The 23,536-nt window shown below is 39.8% G+C and overlaps 1 protein-coding gene across 7 annotated transcripts in view; it reads right to left on the reverse strand.

Annotated features, from left to right (window-relative positions):
* The window catches only part of DCT (dopachrome tautomerase), a 140,646-nt gene that overhangs the window by 17,284 nt on the left and 99,826 nt on the right, over positions 1-23,536 (reverse strand). For 6 of the 7 annotated variants that reach the window (XM_063697468.1, XM_063697466.1, XM_063697467.1 and 3 more), the window contains 2 exons: positions 16,681-16,882; positions 10,495-13,261 (listed from right to left, as the gene is read on the reverse strand). In XM_063697468.1, coding sequence (XP_063553538.1) covers positions 13,083-13,261; positions 16,681-16,882 — 381 coding nt within the window. In that variant the 3' untranslated portion in view covers positions 10,495-13,082. Of the gene's footprint in view, positions 1-10,494; positions 13,262-16,680; positions 16,883-23,536 lie in introns of those variants that run through there. The other variant, XM_063697469.1, reaches the window with a different exon arrangement.

Below are 23,536 nucleotides of genomic sequence, written 5' to 3' on the forward strand. Positions count from 1 at the left end.
TTTTCTTTGCTCCAAAGAGAAAGATACCTGAACATCACCTGGGGCATCCTAAGGAAGGTGAGTCCCTGAGCCTGGATCCCTTTGGGAGTGGATGGGTCCCATGAAAAATCTTGTTTGGGGCTGGGTGCGGTGGCTCATGCCTGTAATCCCAGCACTTTGGGAGGCCGAGGCGAGTAGATCACTTGAGGTCAGGAGTTCAGGACCAGCCTGTCCAACATGATGAAACCCCATCTGTACTAAAAATACAAAAATTAGCCAGGTGTAGTGGTAGGTGCTTGTAGCTGCTTGGGAGACTGAGGCAGGAGAATCACTTGAACCCAGGAAGCAGAGGCTGCAGTGAGCCAAGATCATGCCACTGCACGCCAGCCTGGGCAACGGAGTGAGATTCTGTCTCAAAAAAAAAAAAAAAAAATCCTGTTTTGCCTCTCTTGGAAATAACAGGCAATGCCATTGACCCATAAAAGAAGTATAATCAAGCATTTTGAGTTCTAAGATTTGTAAAAGAAAAAGCTCCTGGGCCCAAAGACAAAACACACCCCTTTCTCTGCAGGAAAGGGATCAGTTTGTTCAGGAACAAGAGGTGCCAAACCCTGGAATAACTGGTACCCTGGGAAAGGCCTGAATGTGGCACTGAGAGAGTTGAACTCAACAGCTGCCAGCAGAGGAGGCCACACCTTGCACACTGGGAAAGTCCAGCACCCCTGAGAAGGCAGCGGTAGACAAATGAGCGAACAGTGCATGATCCTTGCAGTATAGAGTGGATCAGCGTCACCTGCTGAACTGTTTACAGCCAGATTTCAAAATCCACACCATGGGCTAATGAGAAATAACAGCAAGAGGAGATTAATAAATCACCAGTGCTTCCTTCGTAGGGGTGGAAATCAGACTGAGGACTACATAAGCCTCAGGCAATTTTGAGTAATTCAACAGGGGAAAGCTCAGAAAGATATTCTAGATTTCCCACTAATATAGCAAGCTGGTCACATAGCAATTAACTGGAAACAAAGAGATGTAATCATATCTGGACTCCAAGGTTACTATCTCAGTCATGCCTGTTACTTTTTGGGGGAAAAAAAGCCTTTTTAATCAGGGTTAGGAATACGAGTTTCATTTGTTAAGTATTGAATTTGTAACAGTGATGAGGGGTAAAAGAGCAAAATTTTATCTGCCTTTGTTTCTTTAAATTTTGTTCAGGAAGTGTATAATCTCCAGTGGGGGCAGGAGAGATGTATAATGCCTTATTTCCTTCGTTTAAATAAATAGACATTATTTTTATGTTTTAGGGCCTAATAAAAAAAATAGTTCAGATTAGGATTGCAGGTTAAAATTAGCCTTGGCCAAATAGCACGTATCTGAGAGCAGCGGATTCTAATTTTAATCACAGGGAATATCCAAAGAAGCTGGAAATAAAAATTCAACAATAAATATGTATCTCCAGAGAGTTTAAAATATTTACAAAAATTCCTAATTACACCTCACCATTTTGATGTAATTTCTGAGGATATATTTTTAGGACTTTGCATTTCTTTCTATTCTTTTTCTTCACAATTAAATCCATAGATAACCACCTTGCATTCCAATGAAGTTAAATCTACCCTCACTTGGTTTCCATCTTTGTCTCACGTGTGTTATTTGTGAAATTTATCACTAGTATTAATCCTTCTCTCTTTTTTTTTTTGCTTCATTTAGCATTCACTTTTCTAAAATATTAAGGGGTAAACATTAAATTAAATATTCAAATAGGTGCACAAATACTGCAGGAGAGAAAAACCTAACAATTCTGTTGAAACTGAGCTGTTACCAGACAGGTGACACACAGCACAGCATAGCTCACAATTTTTTTTGGTTCAACGATATAAGCAAATCCAATGTGCAATTTGTAAGGCAGGCCAAAAGTGTCAGTGCATAATTTCTGGAAGAATATGTTATAGTACAACAGTCAAATGTGTGAAAGACAACAAAATATACAAAGACAAATAAATGACCTCTAGAAGGTTAAAATTCTAAGTCAAAGCCTCCAAGCATTTGGACACATGCTGAGCAGAGAGAAGACTCTTCATTTCTCTTGCCTGTTTTGTAAGGCAGTAAATAGCTCAAGCTCCAGATTGAGCAGTGAGGAGCTAATCAGCTCTTTTCCTCCCAATCACCCAAACCCCTCTGCCTCTCTCCCACCCCAAAGCTAAGCCCAGCAGGCAAACCAAGAAAGCAGGAGGCTCTGATTATCCAAAGTATGCCTGTGGTAAGTCCAACCTGAGCCCGCCATTAAAGCTGTTCATCTCTTAGAAAGAATTGGAAACTGGGAACATTTTCTCTGGCTTCACTAGCAGAAAAAATGCAATTGGCAATGAAGCAGAAGCACCATGTCAACTGCTTAAAGTTCACTCACATTTAACATTTCACACACCATTTATATTCCAGTTCTCTCTCCACCAAGTGGAAAAGGCAATGGTGCCCTTTGGGGCTTAGCAGGATGGTTGGATCTCCTTGAAGTGCTTCCCTCTCTGTCACTCTCTTCCTTTTCTTCATTTCTCACTCAGTGGTGAGAGATCTTGATGCCAACTGGAACCACCTGTACCTCAGTGACCCACCTGAGCACCAAAAAATCACACAGGTTCTTCTGCCATGAATGAAAGAGCAATGAGCTTACAGAGCTAAGTCCCACTTAGCTTTTCAAATATCTTTATGTACTCTGAAGAGCCTATATTTGAGTTCTGAAGCCAGAATTTCTTGTCTTGATCCATGAAATCTAACCTGCTGCACTAGATTTACCTATCAGGTATTCCAAAAAGATTTTACGAACAATAGCAACATTTATAAAAGAAGAAATGCACGTAGCCAACAAGCCAACAAACACATGAAAAAATGCTCAACATCGCTAATCATGAGAGAAATGCAAATTAAAACCATACTAAGATATCACCTTACACTAATCAGAATTGACATATATATATATATATTCGAGATGGAGTCTCGCTCTATCACCCGATGTGGAGTGCAGTGGTGCGATCTCAGCTCACCGCAACCTCCACCTCCCAGGTTCAAGCAATTCTTCTCCTTCAGCCTCCCAAGTAGCTGGTTTTACAGGTGCCCCCCACCGTAACCAGCTAATTTTTTTTTTTTTAGTAGAAAAGGGGTTTCACCATGTTGGCCAGGCTGCTCTTGAACTCCTGACCTCAAGTGATCTGCCTGCCTTGGCCTCCCAAAGTGCTGGGACTACAGCAGAATGGCTATTATTAAAAACCCACACAACAACGATGTTGGCTTGGATGTGGAGAAAAGGGAATGTTTATATGCTGCTGGTGGAAATGTAAATTAGTTCAACCTCTATGGAAAACATACAGTATGAGAATATCTCAAAGAATTAAAAATAGAACTACTATTCAACCCAGCAATCCCCCTACTCAGCATCTACCCAAAGGAAAAGAAAGCCTATAAAAAAGACACCTGCACTCGGATGTTTATCACAGCACTATTCACAATAGCAAAGTCATGGAACTAATTAAGTGTCCACCAGTGGTGGGTCGGATAAAGAAAAGGTGGTACATGGCCAGGCGCAGTGGCTCACAGCTGTAATCCCAGCATTTTGGGAAGCCGAGGCAGGCAGATCACAAGGTCAGGAGATTGAGACCATCCTGGCTAACATGGTGAAACCCCGTCTCTACTAAAAATACGAAAACAACAACAACAACAAAAAACTAGCCAGGCATGGTGGCAGGCTCCTGTAGTCCCAGCTACTCCAGAGGCTGAGGCAGGAGAATGGCATGAACCCAGGAGGTGGAGCTTGCAGTGAGCCGAGATCGTGCCACTGCACTCCAGCCTGGGTGACAGAGCGAGACTCTATCTCGAAAAAAAAAAAAAAAAAGAAAAGGTGGTACTTACACACCATGGAATACTATGCAGCCATAAAAAAACAATGAAGCATGTCCTTTGCAGCAACATGGGTGGAACTGGAGACTATTATCCTAAGTGAGCTCAGAAGCAGAAGATCAAATATCATATATTCTCACTTATAAGTGGGAGCTAAACAATGGGCACACATGGACATGAAGAAGGAGATAACAGATACTGGGAATCCAAAAGCAGGAGAGTGGAAGGGGAGGGAGAGTTGAAAAGTTACCCATTGGGTACAATGTTCAATATTTGGGTGATGGGTACACCAGAAGCCCAGTCCTCACCATTACACATGTAATATTCATGTAACAAACAAGCATGTGTAACCCCAGATCTAAAACTTCAAAAAAAACCTAAATATTATTGAGCAACTTCTCTGTTTCAAGTTGAATCCCAAAATTCATATGTTCAAGTCCCAACCCCCAGTACCTCAGAAAGGAACCATATTTGGAGCCAGGACCTTTAAAGAGGTGAGTAAGTTAAAATGAGGCTGTTAGGATGGGTCCTAATCCAACCTGGCCAGTGCCCTTGTGAGAAGAGGAGAGTTGGACACACAAAAAGACCCCAGGCATGTGCAGATGCGCAGAGGAAAGACTGAAGAGGCAGCAAAAGCATGACTACCCGCAAGCTAAGAAGAAAGGCCTCAGGAGAAACCAACCCTACCGACGCCTTGATCTTGGATTTCCAGCCTCCAAACTGTGAGAAATACATTTCCGTTGTTTAAACCACCCCATCTAATGACAGGCACTGTTCTGAAGAAGTTACATAGATTAACTCAATTCATTCGAACAACAGCCTCTGTGTGTGTGTAAATGGAACAAGAGGGGCATCAACATCCTTCTGCAGACAGGGAAACTAAAGTCCAGAGCAGTTAGAAAATACAAGTTAAAGAAAAATTACATGCTAAATAAATGATTGAGCTAGAATTTAAATGCCCGTTCTCTGTCTGCCTCCAGAGGCCATGCTGAGCATGCAGTGACATGCTCCTGTTTCTGTATATTGCTGGCATCCTTCACTATGAATTGCTACATCACTCCGTTTCTTGCAATCTTTAAAGAACAAAGAAAAAAAATTTTTTTACTCACTTAAAAATATGGAATATGGTATCTACAAATAAATAAGCAAGCAAGCCAATGCTTCTGTTTCCTCATTTTCTTTTTAAATTCTCTGAAGATGAGTTCATTAGTTAAGATTATTTATCTTGTAAGAGAAACCCCCAACTCAAACTGGTCTAAATTAATTTTTTTAAGTGGCTACTTCTAAATTAAATTAAATTTTTTAATAAGTGGCCACTATAAATCCTCTAGCAGGTAAGATGGCTGCTGCATTTCCAGCCTTCACATCTTCACATCATGTGACTCAGGGGTGAGACCTGGTCTTTGGGCCTCATTTCTCAGAACCCTCAGCAAAAGTGCCTTTCCATTATTTGGCTTTCAGTTTCACATTCATGGCTGAGACACCACGGCCAAGGGTCTGGAACAGAGTAATTTGTTTAAGACAGTTAGATTCCCATCCAAATCACAGGGCTGAGGGTCTCAGGATGGAGATGGAAGGAACTTCCCAAAGCCTTGTTGGAAGTTGCCAGAGGCTGGTGGGAGGAGGCATAGGGAGGGAGTTACCATTTAATGGGTACTGTTAAAGCGAACTAAATATGGCCTGAGAAGGACTGTGTACTTCTATATTTGAGTCCTTGTGGACAAACCTAACCTAGCTTAATAGGAAGATGAGATTGAAAACCTAACTTAGGAGTATGCAGCCTGTAACAATAGCTGAGTGTTGGCCAATTCCAGCAGCCATACTTCAGCCACTCATAGACTGCTGAGTGTTCAAACTGTGTTCAAATAAGGCAAATGCCAACCTGTAACCAATCCAGCTATCTCTGTACCTCACTTCCAATCCTTGTACATCGCTTTCCTTTTTTTGTCTATAATTTTTTCTGACCACGAGGCACCCCTGGAGTCTTTCTGAATCTGCTGTGATTCTGGGGGCTGCCCAATTCACGAACGGTTAATTCTTCTTTTCGCTCAATTAAATTCCATCAAATTTAATTTGTCTGAAGTTTTCTTTTAACAGTACAGAGTTCTATTTGGGATGATGAAAAAGTTCTGGAAACATGGTGGTAACGGTTGTAGAATATTGTAAACGTGCTGAATGCCACTCAATTGTACACTTTAAAAAGGTTCAGATGGCAAATTTTATGTTATGTTTCTCTTACCACGAAGAAAAGAAAAAAAGAAATGAAAAGGAAAAGGAAAAAGAAAAAACTCTCTCCTAACATGTTTCACTTCCACGTCGGCTGAGGCCTGTTCATATTTTATTCCCAAAGTGCCCCTTTATCATTGAAAATATCCCTTGAGAGCCCTCCCTGACCACAGACTCAGTGCTCGCTTCTACAGAGAAAATTACAATTATGCCAGAGTGTGTTGAAACTAACTTGTCACTGGGCTCAGGAAAGACCATGTTATTCATGGGAGCCAAGAACCCTTATCTTAGACTTCCAGAGATTTCTTACAGGGAGGTCAAGTCACTTATTGGTGGTTCAAGTAGAAAAAAATATAGTGGGCTTTTTGAGATTAATATTTCCTGGTGGCATTTTTAGTGTTCATTGGAAAGGAACAAGTTCTAGTCGGGTAAGCTGACAGACACAAACAGGGAAGGAGCTGCCGCACCTAGAGGAGGATTTGTTTTCTCCTGGGACTGTGTATAGATAAGCACACACCCAGAAGCCTGGGCAAACCCAGAGAGCAGCAGGGGGATTACCTGCTGACAAGTACAACAAGGGTGAGCAGATTGCCCTGTGATAAAAGCCGCTCAATTACATCATCTCTCCAGCAAGGGGAAACCAGCTCTAAGGCAGCCATCTAGTTGCAAGGTGAGTTCACTGTAATTGCATGTTGTGAGTAGCTGTTGCTTAAAAACAATGAATTTACACCCATTACTCCCAGCGTCAACTTCAGAATGATTTTTATCACGCCTGCTTTTGTGCAGCTAAGCTGCAAAATGTGCGCTGCGACAGACTGAAGCAGATAAAGAACAAATTTGCATGTTACTGGGTCGCAAGAGCCCTTTGATTGTTGGAGAGGCCCGATAATGCTGTCAAGAGCTCGGTGGACTGAGCGGCGGCCGAGACGCAGCAGATCTGCACTAAGTGTAGCTGACAGCAAACGATTTAGACTCAGCACGGAATCAAAGCGTTGGAAATATCTCAAGTAAGAATGTTAAAAACACAAAGAAGCCTGCATCTTGATAAGAGGACATCAGTGAGGAGAGATATGCACAGAAAGAAAGAAAATGACCTTGAGTTTATAAAAATGCTACACGTCTCAGAATTGTAAAATGCCTAAAATGAAAAGAAAATGGGCAGCTCAAATCAGACTTCAAGCTAGGAAAGCCTGAAAGTTGTGTGCTTGCCACAGTTGAAGAAGAGAAAAAGAAGCAATAGCTAACTGCACGGATTATTACAGAGATTACGTTTCTGTTTTCAAGACCAGTCATTTGCTCGTACAAATGAGCCTAATGACTTAAAGCAACAAGACATACATGTCTCTGCTGTGCACAGCTCCTTGATGTGAAATGCAAGACTCAAAATACAAAAATAATTTTAGGAAGGAAAAACTGATTAGTGGCAATAATCAAGACAAATCTTGCTATTTGAAAAAAACAAATAAAAATACTGGAAATGAAACCTTAAGTAGTATTATTAAATAATAATATCAGGGTGGGGCACGGTGGCTCACACCTGTATTTCCAGCACTTTGGGAGGTCCAGGCAAGTGGATCACCTGAGGTCGAGAGTTGGAGACCAGCCTGGCCAACATGGCAAAACCCCATCTCTACTTAAAGTACAAAAATTAGCATGGCATGGTGGTGTGCACCTGTAGTCCCAGCTACTCAGGAGGCTGAGGCTGGAGAATCGCTTGAACTCAGGAGGTGGAGGCTGCAGTGAGTCAAGATCTCGCCACTGCACTCCAGCCTGGGCAACAGAGTGAGACTCCATCTCAAAAAATAATAATTTAAAATAATAATACATTTGCTGCATTGGAAAATAGGTCTTCAGCAAAGTATGCTATATAGTGTATCAATAGGGAGTAAGCTAATGGTTCTTCTCCAGGAAAGACTGCATCTTCTGTCAGCATTTGATGTGATTCAAATCAGACTCTTCAGTTTCTTCACTTATGTTTTTCCCTTTCCTTTCTCTCCATAAAAACAATGACTATCACCAGGTCTGTAATCTTCTTCCAGAGAGAACCACCAGAAAAGAATAGCAGGTAGACATAGCTGGAAAATCGAAGCCCCAATTTTCTGACAAACAAAACTAGCCAGAATAAGCAAATAAATTACATGTGCACGTGTTTCTCTTTAGTCTTTACCTGTGTATTTCCCTAGAGGGGAAAGGTTTATAAAAACTAGAAAGAGGCCATGTTTTATCACTTGAGTTTATCAATCACCTAACATAAAGCCACCATGGGCTCCCCGTTTTGAAAAGCGAATTTTCCACACTAAAGGACATCTTCAGACACTGCTCACACCCACACCTGAGTTCAAATATTTATATATAGTTTTAATACATTGATCCAACATTTGTTTTAAAAAACTTTCCCCAAATTTTTCTTGTTGATGACGGTTTTTAATACAAAAAATAAGTTTCCCCAGTTTCCAGCTGCAATGTGATCATATAAATAATATTTAACTAAATTATATTCTGTGTGTGTTTGCCAAGCCTAAAAGCATTTTCGCCCATTGGCCTGAAATGTTCCTGTAAACTTTTCTGGCTTACTGGTAAACATTTAACATTTCAAAATAGATTAAACGGGGAATCGTGAGAGCCTATGTAGGAAACTGTTTCTTTCTAAATATTGTGCTTTGTCTGTTCTGATTTCTGAATTCATGGCAAATCTTCCAGCCTTTTTTTCCACTCTGGGTAGACCATCAACCATGGTAGAGGAAAATAGCTTTAAGAACAGAATGGCACATGTATACATATGTAACTAACCTGCACAATGTGCACATGTACCCTAAAACTTAACGTATAATTAAAAAAAAAAAAAAAAAGAACTTTACTACATTGTGCAATTTTCTAATAAAACACAAGAGGGCAGGTTTTGCTTTATTGTAAGCCTAATTCCACTCCCCTGGTAATCAAGATCAGTCATTGGGCTAATTGCAAATTCAGAAACCCTCAATAACATACAAAGTGAAGGAGTAATCAGGGTGCATAACTCTGGCAGTGAAATCTGTTGTTTTAATAAAGAAGGCCAAGCTCAAGCATCTCTACTTAGCATTATTTACAACCAGTACAATTATACTTGGGAGGCACTGTGATAGTTTTAGTTTGTTCATAAAATGCCAAAAGAGCAGAAAATGGCTAACAGAATGACCAAATTCAGTCATATTAGATTTAAGAAGTCTGACTAAAGTTGATGGGGCAAATAACATAAGTGGGTCAATGGTTTCTATCAAACATGCAGCTGTGGAGAAAATTATACAGAGCATGCAAGCATTGAATAGGAACCTTTTAACTTTGTTTTGTTTTAGAAAACTTTAACTTCTAGTTCACAATACTCTTGTGTATGGTTTTCAAGATTTCATTTAATGACCTGCCAAAGCAGAATTAAATTCATAAGGGTTTTTTTCAGCTTGAACTGCTGTTACGGCTAAAGTCAAAGTATTGTCATCTTTGGAGAGTTTCTAAAGCAATTGCTGCTTGAGTCCATCAGTGTGAGAGAGGCATTGGTTTGCCTGACTAAATAATTTGCCCACTAACTCCTTCCACTGAAACAAAGCTTTTAGGATATCAGACAGTGGAGGATCCTAAAATGGCATGTGTGAGGACTTAGAGGAGAGATGGGTAGAAATCTTAACTTCCTATCCTAGTCCCTAAAAATGGTAGAATTAAGGCCTACCAATAGTAGGAAGAAGATACATCTAGAAAGAAAATACACCTGAAGAGTATCTCCTTGTGTTAGGTTGCATAGAGTATAATTCTACCTAGCATATGTGCAATTCAAAATCTGAAGGATAGGTTGTATGGTAACTTCATGGCAGGGATGGATCTTATGTTTTATCCAGTACATCTTAAAACAGATGTCAGAAGCTCTGAATGAAACATTCTACTTTGAAATTAGTTTATTCATTCACTTATTCATTCAAAGAATATTTATAAAGTACTCAGGATAAGTAAGGCACTATAGAAATAGGAAGAGCTTCAACCTTAGAGTCTCCAACAAATTGACCCATCTCGAAGGCTTATCTGGGAGATCACCAAGTTAGCTGCTGCAGGACCTCTCTTCCCTGGTCGGTCACTTGAAGTAGCCACCTGCTTCCACCCCAGGATTAGTCACTAAACTGTGGGGATATCAAAAGTAACTTCACCTGAGGAAAGGCTGGCTCTCCTTTTCCTACCTGTTCAATACAGATTCAGAAAACAGCAATTGTTTGGAAACTCACCAGAAAATAGTGTATCAGTTTAAGAGATTATTTTTCAGACTGAGGTCGTTATTATATATTTTACATGTATATATATTTCAGTATACATGCTGAGTGCCCAAAAGATGGGAATTGATGCACACTACTTACAAAACAATAATCCTCAAAAGACAAACAATAATCTGCAAAACAACATTTATTTTTAGTTTCCTTTGTAGTAAGTTTTCTACTTCTTAATAATGAGATTAAAACTAGTCATTAAAAGTATTATAATTAACAATGTTAAATCCTAAGCAAGATACAAATGTCAATTTTAGAATTAGAAGGGAATTTAATGCGCAAAGGAAAGATGTTATTGCATTTTATCCCATTTCTGAATGTTAGCTTTATAAAAAGCATTTCTATTAAAATCATACATGCAGTTTTTCTAATACTGAAGATATAAGCAGTAAAGTGATCTGGTCATTTTCTTCAAGGTTGAATTCTTCCCCCTATCATTGAGAAATATAGCGCACAGTATTTGGTGACATTTTCTGAGTTTATTTGCATGATATTCAATGTAAGTAAATAACAACTTTTTATTCTGTTGGTTTATCCTACCTTAATATTTGTTAAAATGCATTCATAATTGATTTATTGTAGGGTCAGAAAATGCTAGAAAATTGTATTTCTCTTATATGAACTACAAAATTAGGAAATTCTCTCAGGAAGACATTATAAAACATAATAGTTATAAAAAGTCACCCACACTACAGATAAAAGCAGCTAAGTATAATCGATTACTATTTTTTCCTACCTAAGATAGATCTGCTTTAACCAAGTCTTATGAGACTAAGATATATGAGAATTCTGATATACCTGACAGATAAGCTAGAGGTGGTTATTTGCTTTATGAAATTATTCGTAATAGTTCACTTATAAAAAGTAACTTCTCCTGGCGCTTTTAACATAATTGATTTATACATAACTTTTCAGAAATATATGTACCATGCACAATTATATCTCCATTTTAATAAATTTCTCTTTTTGTTTAAAACCAAGATTTAAAAATGTGTTCCCCAACTATCCTGAGCTCAGAGCATAAACCTTCCAGAGTGGAGTATGTGAAAGACACAGTGCTGTATTTTCCATGAATATTGTTAATGGCAGGAACTGAGAGGTATCCATGTGTCTGAGGCTAAAAAGCCCAAGCAGGGCTTTACCGGGCTATCTTGATCTTCACCACTGAGCCTGCTCTCAGATGCACCTGTAACTTTATGAGATTCAAATTCAGTTCCAACTGGGCTTTGTCCATTTCTCTGGCTTTAGCAGTCCTATTGCATGGGGTAAACTGGTTCTTGGTGAGTCTTGCACCCTCTAGGACCCCTTATGTTGAAGGCAGCTCCAGGGTCCTCTTAACACTCATTCTTTACAGACATTCATTCCAGTAGAGAGGGGCCTCGACAGACAAGCCACGCCCTAGAACTTCAGTCTCACTCCTGATGCACAGAAACCAGATATGAGCAGATGAAATTTGCCTGGAAATCTCAAGAGCCATTAACATCTCTGAAGTCCATCATGATAAGTCTGAACATCGTAGTAAAGATTGCCTCATTCTTATTCCTCACGATCTGATGATTGCATAGCAGAATACAGCCACTTAATTCTGAATTGTCATGTTTTGTACAGATGGTTTACTTTCAAATGATAAGACTTAATTGATCAGCATTCATAAGTAACTGTGAGTATACGGCAACATTAATCAATCTAACATCAATGCTTAAAAATAAGCCCAGTGCATTATGTGGGAATAATTTTTCATCTGAGGCTACCTAGTAAAGAAATTGGTTGAGGATCAGCCAAAGAGACCTCAGAGTAATGGGACTCAAGTCAAATTGTCTCATGTTCAGGTTTATAGCCTCACCAGCCTTCAGTCAGCCTTCCTTGGAAAGAGTAATTCTGTATTTGTTAATAGGTTTACAGTAGTATATCAACTAACCAGGAAACTCTATAATTTTATTATATTCTCTATTTATCACTATAGAATCAATGTGTATCCAGCTATTGAATCCTGTAATATAGGTCTACTGTTTAAAACTGCAGATTTTAAGTAAAATCCGTAAAATCTAGTTTACACAATAGAGCGGAATTGATCCTTCATTTAGTCATTTTCCATCCTGTAAAGAAAACAAGGCTTATTCTCATCTTCTAAGCTGGAGAGGAAAAAGATAGAGAAAAGAAGAAAAAGAAGCCCAAGGAAGATAATCAGGAGGGTGCCTAGAAGCAGAGATGTTTATAGCTAAAAGGGATCTTGGAGACTCATCTAGCACCTACCACCTCCCACCTCCATGGCATTACCAATAAAGACACTGGGGCTAAGAAAGATTGATGTACGGTCTTGGCCAGGTCTCACATTGCACTGACCTGCAAATTTAAATGACTCCCCTGGATCAATGTTTTGGGATTTTTTTTGTTTTTTTTAAATGCTTTCAGAAAAGGAGGAGGCTTAATCAATATGGGGGGGTTATTATTAGATATCACAAATTGTCAGGTCTATCTTTATTTGAAGGTAGAGGTAGCCTCAAGCACTTTAGTTTGGGTTTGTTAAACAAGCAAGCAAAGCGGAAACTACAGCTAAGCATCTTCTGAATGAGATCATCATCACTATAGAAGAACCTATGTCAAAGATCTTCAACTCAAGAAGGAACAGTGAGGATTAGTTCCTTTATTGTCAGCGTCAGAACTATGGCTTGGCCAGCCTCTTCTCTTAGGTAAGGCATGAGCACCCTAGGCTTCTTCTGTGTATCTCTTGCTGCTTAAATGTGTCTCCATTAGGGGTGTATATCCTTTTTGAAGTCTTCTATATTGAAGAAAAGCCAACAGCACAAAAAGACCAACCAAAGCCACCAGCGTTCCCATGACTACTAAGAGGGTTGTGGGCCAACCTGGAGTTTCTTCAACTGAAACTAAAGCAGAAGAGAAGGGTCTACAATCAGGATTTTCATCAGCTGAATACTTTCAGAAGAGAAAAAGAGCAAGCGCACTTGCCTTTCACGTGCTTTTTGTTGATAAAGCGAAACTACTTGTGCTAGACTAAAATTTATCTTCTCCTGTCTCACCATTTATCATATCCACAATTGTTTTTCTTGGGGTAGTCAGAACTGGCATCCCATTACTTAAATACAGCTTATTGCATTTTAAAAATTTGTTACAATAAATGCTTATGCCGAAGAAACCTTCTAAGGGAGAATGTAACTACTTTTCTGAGTTAGAAACTCATTTGTAAAAGTGCATGCTAAAATGGCATGTGGGGAGCTGCAAAATATACAGCCCTTGGGAAGAGAAATTCTGCTATTGTCTCTACCTTTTTTATAGAATGATAAACCTGTGAGAGGGATCAGACTGGCTATTACACCAGGAGACACTCAATAACCAAGCAGATGATATTTATACCCATTCAAATAGTTGTGAACAAAATGTAAATCTCCCACATGATAAATCCAATCTTCTACTCTCATATATTTTATAAGCACTCTTCCACAAAATTAGTGGATTTCATTTTTTGGTTGTTTTTTTTTTTTTTTTTTTAGATAGAGTCTCGCTCTGTCGCCCAGGCTGGAGTACAGTGGCATGATCTCGGCTCACTGCAACCTCTGCCTCCTGAGTTCAAGCGATTCTCCTGCCTCAGCCTCCCAAGTAGCTGGGATTACAGGCACCCATCACCATGCGCAGATAAATTTTGTATTTTTAGTAGAGACAGGGTTTCGCCATGTTAGCCAGGCTGGTCTGAAACTCCTGACTGCAGGGGATCCACCTGCCTCGGCCTCCCAAAGTGCTGGGATTACAGGTGTGAGCTACCGCACCTGGCCGAATTTCATTTTTAATATACATATGCCTATTTGTCATTTATTTTAAAAATTATATTCTCCTTGGCCAACTGTTCTTAAATTCAGCTCCTCTGAATTTGTTCTATACCTTACACTCACCTAAATATAAGATTCTCTTTCTAGTCCTTTTTCTGCAATCCCATGGGAGGTCCTGACCTGTCCTGATGGGATTCCTCCAAGAGGGTTTTGATCTGTCTCCTCCTGCTTCAACCCAGCAGCACCTATTGCCAACTTCATCTTCTTAAAACACATATATTTTTATTCTGCCATTTCTTTGTTCAAGACCAAAAAATGGTTGCCTTTTGCATTTGTCCAAATCCTCTTAGTTTTTTTAAAAATTATGTTTTAGAAATTGTTGTAACATATATGTAACATAAATTTGACCACCTTGACCATTTTTAAACATGCAGTGCAGTGGCATTAAGTACATTCACATTGTTGTGCGACCATCACCACCATCCATTCTCAGAACCTTTATATCTTGCAAAACTGATACATTGTGCCCACCAAACAGTAACTCCCTATTCTCCCCTCCCAACCCCTGGTAACCAGGGGTCTCTATGAATTTGACTATCTCATAGTCTAAGTGTAGTCATGCAATATTTGTTCTTATGTCTGGCTTATTAAACTTAGCTTAGTGTCCTCAAAGTTCATCCATGTTGTGGCATGTATCAGAATCTCCTTCCTTTTTGAGACTGAATAATATTCCACTGTATGTATATACCACATTTTGTTTATTCATTCATCCACTAACGGACACTTGGTTTGCATCTACCTTTTGGCTATTGTAAGTAATGCTGCTATGAACATGGGTGTGCAAATATCTCTGCTGGACCTTGCTTTCAGTTCCTTTAGGTATACCAGAAGTGTAATTGCTGGGTCATATGGTAATTATTTGTTCCATTTTTTTGAGGAATCCCCATACTGTTTTCCATAGTGGCTGCACCATTTTACATTCCCACCAGCAATGCACAAGGATTCCAATTTCTCTACACCCTCAGCAACACTTACTATTTTCAATTATTTTTGATAGCAGTCATCCCAATGGGTATGAGGTGGTATCTTATTGGGGTTTCTGCCTGGCATCTAAGGCCCTCTGTACCTAGGCTCTTTCATAAATTTGAACTTAATTCAAGGTAATTCTCTGCCCAAGCGTCCCACTACAACCAGGCTTGAAAGACTCAGGTCAAAGAGAGAGAGACTGAGCTCTGAAATCATCTTGTTTGCTTTCTAGGCTGAGACTTTGGGTAAATAGGCTGTGTGATTTTTCACCTTCTTGATTAAGATTTTTTAAATTGTTTTGTTTTTGTTTTTTTGGGTTTTTTTTGAAACAGGGTCTCACTCTGTTGCCCAGACTGGAGTGCAGTGGCACAAACAGGGCTCACTGTAGCCTCTACATCCTGGGCTCAAGCAATTCTTCCACCTCAGCCCCCCGAGTGGCTGAGACTACAGGCATGCACCACTATGCCCAGCTAATATTATTTGAATTTTAGCAGAGATAGGTCTCAGTATGTTGCCAGGCTCCTAACATTCTTTAAATGGTGTGTGGAGCCATATTGGGGCCTGGGCCAAAAAGAAAAACATGTGCCCTGTATATACTTATCAAAATATCCTCCCATATGTTGAACCAAGTGGGAAAAGTTAATAAGAAATCTACAATCTTAAAACATGACTTTAAAAACAGTAACTAATGAAACATACACATAGAGTCCTACGTAGCCCAATCTGTTGGTAGACCAATCAATGTCAACCTTCATGAACCTATCCATCGCAGGTGGTATAGGCTACATTGGAAATGACTGATTCAGTTATAAGACGATGTGGGTGTGCAAAACAAACAAAAGTCTGCCTTTATTTAAAATTTTGATGATGTATTATTCATGGTTAATTTTTTGCATTAATTTTGACTTTCCAAAATTTTGTATTATATTATTACTTACCTTGATTACTGAGTTTTCTGGCCTCCTCTTGAATTTGGTGCTCAAGGCAAATGTTGTACTTTCCTCACCCTAATCCCAGCCCTGCCCTCAAGGAATAATCTCTAAATCCAGCTAGTCCCTGTACAGTGTGGCTAGTTCATTTTTATTTCATTGGTTAGAAATTTCAAAGAACCATAGGGAGGTTTTTTATTAATCCAATTAATTCAGAGAGAATTGTCAAGTCAGGTGTAGAAGTAGATAGTTCATTTAATAAGATCTATTTAAAACTTTCAGTTTTCTAAAACAAGAGTCAGCTCATTAGTCCCTTTCTGATGTTTAATTGGTAGTTTAAAGGCTCATTTTGCTAAATACGTATATGCTAGAAAAATGGTCAATAAACTTAACTAGACCTGAAAGCTTTGGCTAAAGGTCTTGGTTTACATTATAAAGAAAGAAAGAAAGAAAGAAAGAAAGAAAGAAAGAAAGAAAGAAAGAAAGAAAGAAAGAAAGAAAGAAAGAAAGAAACCTAGCTCCTTTAGAAGATGAATGAATCACCCATTTGGAAGTTGTGTTAGTTACCTGGCAGATCGATGGCATAGCTGTAGCCAAGTTGGTCTGAGGTTAAAAAGAGTTCTTCATTAGTCACTGGAGGGAAGAAAGGAACCATGTTGTACATCCGATTGTGACCAATAGGGGCCAGCTCCTGAGGCCAGGCATCTGCAGGAGGATTAAATCTTTTCATCCACTCATCAAAGATGGCGTCAGTAAAGGAATGAAGAACCTGCAAAACAGTTGGACACAGATTTAACATAAATCAGTCTGTTCCGATCACACCAACCTGACTGTTGCTTTCTCTAAAGTGGAATAACTTCTTCTTGACATAGGAACTTCTGTATACCCATGTATGGAATACCCCCTTCTGTGTACCACCATGAGGAAGCCCAAATCAACTCATACAGAGTGACCATGATGGCAAGGATCAAGATTTCGGGAAGAAAAACAGTTAAGTTTTCAACGATGTATGAATCTCTCTCTCCAAGCAGGACTATAAACCCCTTTGTCAAGTGAGCAAATGAAAGTTCATGTTGGATTTAACATTGGTTGCAGATTGAACATTTGAGGTCTTCAACATATATGTGTTAATTATGAAATTCAGAAAAAGGCAAGTATGATAAGATATATGTTCTAGTATTGAGATGATTTGGTTTAACAGGAGAGAAAGAAAAAGTTGTGTTTACAGGTTGAGTATCTGAAATCTGAAAATTTAAAATCTAAAATCCCCCCAAACCTGAAACTTTTTGAGTGCCAACATGACACTTGAAGGAAATGCTCATTGGAGCATTTTTGAATTTTTTGGATTTGGGATTCTCAACTGGTATAATGCAAGTATTCCAAAATCTGAAAAAATGCAAAATCCCAAACACTTCTGGTCCCAAGCATTTCAGATAAGTGATACTCAATCTGTATCAATATTATAATATAAAGGAACAGTAAATTTTTCGCACTAGGAATACTCTTCTGTCTACTCATTTCATAAACTCTCACTTGAATTCTTGCTGTTATGCCAGCAAAAGAAAGTCTAAAAATGTAATGTACAAAGTGCTCATTTACATTTTCTCAAGGAAGCCATTAAAGTCCTTTTAAAATATAGCAATTACTATATGTTTTGAAATATTAACAGCAAAATTTCCACATTGATAGCCCTGATTTTGTAACATGATACAAGTTTGAGAGTTCAGTCCCACCTTGATGGCAGTTGTTGGAGTTCCTTGTTCCTTCCTGGATGGTGAGTTCAAGGAGCTCAGGGGCAGTGTCCTTTTTTCATTCCCCCTGGATCCCCAGAGCTTGTCACCCCAGGGTGTCTCATATGGAGAAAGGGAGGTACTTATTTCAGTAAATACTTATTCAATGTATTCATTCCTCCATTCACCACTGTACCCTGTACCTCATTTATAGCACTGATTAAATGATACTATAACTTGTTATTTATGTATCTATGTCCCCTAACAAGATCCTAACTCCTTAAGGTCTAAGATAAGGACTTTTCACCTTTGAAGTCTCAGGCTTAGCATACAACCTGGACGGAGTCAATGTTTACTAAGTATGTGTTTGCTGATGACAGTGTCACGCAGACACTTTGCATACAGTGCAAAGCTTAGCATACAACCTGGACAGAGTCAATATTTACTAAGTATGTGTTGGCTGATGACAGTGTCATGCAGCTTTATTTACATAAACAGTTTGTGCAAATAAACAGTGTCTAGGGATATACAAAAATATATTTTCCAAAGAAGGCCACACAATGTTTGTTTCTCGACTAACATGCTTTTCTAGAATCTTGCCACTCCCTCATTGAAGGTTGGCTTCAACTGGCCTTCCCTTGAAACTTGGTGAGTTTCTGACTCTTTTATAACCAATAAAATGCAACGGAAGTGACATTTTGTGACTTTCAAGGTTAAATCATAAAGTGTATTGCAGTTCCTATCTTGTGCCTGAGCCCTGAACCATCAAATAAGCAGTCCAGCTGTCCTGAGGCAGCCATGCCGTGAGGAAGCCCAAACCAACTCATATAGAGTGACCATGATGGCGAGGCTCAAGATTTCAGGAAGAAAAACAGATGGCGGGCCAGTCCACAGCTGTTCCAACGCCTATCACCATCTGACTGCAACTGCACTGAAAGATGCTAGGCTAGAACTGCCTAGTCAAGCCCTTCCAAAATTCCTGACCCACAGAAATGGTAAGAAATGAAATGGTCACCTTCAAGCCACTGAGTGTTTGGGTAATCGTAATCTGTTATGCAGAAATGGATAAACACAACAAAGGAAAAAAACCTGAGTAGAGCCTCACAGGCTCATGGTTACCAGCACGCACAGGGAAGGGAGTTCCTTGGTCCCTTTCTCTTTTCTGTTGAGACACAAAATTTAATAGAAATTTTGTTTGTAGTTCTTACATTCTCAGTGTGAGCTGAATTGGGACCCGCTGCCCCATGCAGAAGTGGCCCATTCCTGGAGGCAAGAGAGAAAGTGGGGGGGGGGGGGCGGGGTGAAATGGGAAAAGCCCCATTCTTCCTCAGTGTTGGGGGGCTAGAGACGCCACCCCCTTCTCCTGGCCCCCTCTGGGTCCCAGGAAGGAGAACAGATGGAATGTCAGGCCTGAGACTTCTCCTCCACACTGCTGCCCCCTGGGTGGGAGGGTAGCTAAGAGATCCAGACAGAGAATGAGAAGGCAGAGGTGGTGAAACGGGGATAGTGACGCAGCTTGAGATGAATAAAACACAGCCTGTGGAGCTGATGATCCAGGATCACAGAGGTCTGTAAACCTCAACAGTGGACACCAATAACATGGCACTGAGAAGGTAGGGAAGATAATATATATTAGGTACCTAGTACACAGCACCTTTCTTGTAGGAAATGGTTATTCAATGGTTGTTATCACTATGACTATACCATCAGTACTATTATTATTTTAACTTGGGACAAGGACTTATGGAAGAAGAATGACGGAATTCGCATTTTGCAGGTGGGTGGGGCCTGCAAGCATCTCTGAAATCACACACACTGTACATATAGCCAACGAGGAGCTGGGCATTTAGGAATGCATGTGGCACATGCCTAGCACTTTTTGATAAGTAAATTAGTGAGTATTTATTAGTGTTTGCTCAATTACCCAAAATGACATATTGAATCCTCAGAGCAGCCTGATTTGGTGGATATTATTTGTTTGCTCAGGCTGCTGTAACAAAGTACTACAGACTGGGTGGCTTAGACAACAGGCATTTGTCTTACGGTTGGAGACAGTGTCTTGCTTCTAGGCAGCTGGAAGTCCAACACCAAGATGTCAGTGGGGCTGGTTCCTTCTAAGCACTGTGAGGGAAAATCTGTTCCAGACCTCACTCCTACCTTCTCGGGCCTTGCTGACAATCTTTGGCATTCCTTGCCTTGTAGATCTCTATCTTCATCCTCATGTAGTGTTCTCCCTGTGTGCAGGTGCCTATGTCCAAATTTTCCCTTTTTATAGGGACACCACTCACACTAGATTAGGGACCTACTCTACTCCAGTATGACATTTTATGTTAATAAACTGTATCTGCAGCTATCCTATTTCCAAACAAGGTGACATTCTGAGTTATTAGCTATTAGGACTTTGACATATGAATTTTGCGGGGGACAATTCAACCCATAACATTATTACCCTGTTTTACAGATGGGGAATAAAAGGCACAAAAGTGTTAAGTGACTTGCCTAAGGTCACACAGCTAATATATGGTAGAGTAAGAATTTGAACCCAGGAAGTCTGGTTCTAAAGTGAGAGTTCTTAATCCACATACTCTACTTCCTCTACACCACCGGTCCCCAACCTTTTTGGCACCAGGGACTGATTTTTGAGGAAGACAATTTTCACGGACCAGGGGTGGTGGATGGGAAGGGAGATGGTTTTAGGATGAAATTGTTCCACCTTGGATTATCAGGCATTAGTTAGATTCTCATAAGGAGTGTGCAACCTAGGGCCCTCTCAGGTGCAGTTCATGATAGGGTTTGCACTCTTATGAGAATCTAATGCTGCTGATCTGACAGGAGGCGGAGCTCAAGTGATAATGCTCAATTGCTTACCAACCACCTGCTGTGTGGCCCAGTTCCTAAGAGGCCACAGACCAGCATGGGCCCATGGCCCAGGGGTTGGGGACCCCTGCTTTACACCACCACACTGTAGTACAACCTTCAGGACCAACTAGAATAAGAAAAATTGATTTTGAAGGCATATTCTCCAATCTTTACAATGCAGAAAGAGGATACTTTGACCTATGAGTCCTAAACCAATCATGAAGTTTTAGATACTGTCTGAGTTCAAGTCAGGGATCAAATTGTGATGACAGAAAAAGACAAGAGACTATCAGGACATAAGGAAGATGCAGAATCAGTGCTGTAAGAGGCAAATAACTTATAGAAAGTATCAGAATTCACCAAGGGAAAAATGTAAATAATAAAGGAGAAGGCAAGATTCTAAGGCAATTAATAATCTGGAGAGATAAAAAAATAGGGGAAAATAATAAGGAGTAATTGAAATTGTAGCTCTCAGGAGGGATATAAAACATAAAATAAATGCTCTAGTAAGGCTGCACACAGTGGCTCATGCCTGTAATCCCAGCACTTTGGGAAGCTGAGGCAAGAGGATCACATGAGCCCAGGAGTTCGAGACCAGCCCCAGCAACAGAGTGAGACCCCATTTCTACAAAAATTTAAAAATTAGCTAGGTGTGATAGTGTGTGCCTGTGTTCCCAGCTACTTGAGGCTGAGATGCAAGGATCATTTGAGCCCTGGAAGTCAAGGCTGCAGTAAGCTATGATTGTGCCACTGCACTCCAGCCTGAGTGACAGAGCGAGATTCTGTCTCAACAACAACAACAACAACAAAGCTCTAGTAAGAACTATATACAGAGTACCCAAATTACAGAATGTAAGTTTTTTTGAAAAGACTGGTACATGCTGAGAAAATGCAAAGAATCCAATGAACAAAATGCTACAAGCAATAACATATCTACAAGCTAAAAAGAGAAGTAGAACAATCTACAGAATAGGTAGTTTTGTTAAAATTGTGGGCATTATTCCTCAATAAGATACCTTGAATTGCTCTTGAGAAACTAATTGTATCTTTGTTAAATACAAGTTAAAAATGTTAAATACAAGTTAATATCTCTGTAAAGGGTCAAATGTCATTTGAAGGTAGGAAGCAAAAGCAAAAGTTAAATGAAAGTGTATCATTGGGCTGGGCATGGTGGCCCACACCTGTAATCCCAGCACTTTGTGAGACTGAGGTGGGAGGATCACCCGAGGTCAGGAGTTCGAGACCAGCCTAGCCAATATGGTGAAACCCCATCTCTACTAAAAATACAAAACATTAGCTGGGTGTGGTGGCGTGCACCTGTGATCCCAGCTATTCGGGAGGCTGAGGCAGGAGAGTCACTTGAACTCAGGAGGCGGAGGCTGCAATGAGCCAAGATCGCACCACTGCACTCCAGCCTGGACCACAGAGTGAGACTCCATCTCAATAAATAAATAAATAATAAATAAATAAATTTCTATCATTGGTGCCTTTCATCTGCTTGAGGGCTACATAGCTATGTTTTGGTATTAGAAATTGAGTACTTCAGAAATGAGGTTCCGAATTTTGGCATATAAACCTATTCTGTCTTGTTCCAACAAAATGAGGATAGGTACAGAAAAGGAAAAAAAAAAAACAACACTAAATTTCAAAGTAGAGGCCATAATGAAAAAAAAAATGTGATTACATGGGCTTTCAAGGTAAAGATTTTTCATGTAACCCATGCAGGAGAAAGTAATCAACCAACAAATATTGCACCTGCAGGCATAAAGAAAATAAAATACAAGAAAGTGTGCATTATTTTTTCAAGATCATTGGAGGATAAAGTTACCATCAAAGGGCCTTAGCTTAAATGACTATAAATTTGGATTCCCACCACACAGATGAAATAAGAAAAGTTTCTGCATCTGGAGAAAGAACCATGGAAATATGAGGCCGGCTGCAAAGATGTGTGTGCATCATTAAAGACCAGCACCGTGTAGCTTTCACCACTTGAGTTCTTGTGTTACTGCCCAGAAGGCATCCTTTGTCATCAGACTGGATCCTATTGTGGTGACATGCTATTGCTCTGGTCCTCTGAGAGTCAGAACTAAGTGACAATTCAAATGTGATCACTTAAAAGCCACATGACAGATAAAAGCACACACAGGTCCATATGGGAACTCTAATTTAAAACTTAAAATAGAAGGCGTACATTAAAAGGTTGGTTCGGACTTTTTAAATGAGAGAATTCCTAATGGTAATTCCTAAAAAATATATTTCATCAGGCTTGCTATTTTAGGGAAATATTTATTCTTGTCTTGTTCTACCAAGGATTTGAAAACAAATGTAATTGGGATGCTGGTTTCACACTGCCCTAAATAGGCTATATGTAATAGGCATGAAATAGTTAAACAACACCCAAGCCTCTATTTAATTAACTAAGCTCTGCCACAGGAGGTGGGTACTACACAGAGAGAATATTTCAGTGACTGACGAGAAACAATCTCCTATGGACTCAGTGTGTGTGCCCTATCCCCAACAAATTCATATTTTGAAATCCTAACCCCCAGTGTGATGGTAATAGGAAATAGGGCCTTTGGGAAATAATTAAGCCATAAGGATGGGGTTCTTATGAATGGAATTAGTGCCCTTACCAAAGAGACCCAGAGAGCTCCTTCTCCCTTTCAGCTACGTGAGGACAAGCAAGAAAATGGCCGTTATGAGCCAGGAAGAAGTTCCTCACCACACGCTGAATCTGCTAATGCCTTGATCTTCAACTTCTCAGCCTCCAGAACTGTGAGAAATAAACGTTGTTTAGGCCACCCAGTCTCTGGTATTTTTGTTTTAGCAGCCTG

This window comes from Gorilla gorilla, chromosome 14 (assembly GCF_029281585.2).
Source record: "Gorilla gorilla gorilla isolate KB3781 chromosome 14, NHGRI_mGorGor1-v2.1_pri, whole genome shotgun sequence".
NCBI classification, from domain to species: domain Eukaryota; kingdom Metazoa; phylum Chordata; class Mammalia; order Primates; family Hominidae; genus Gorilla; species Gorilla gorilla.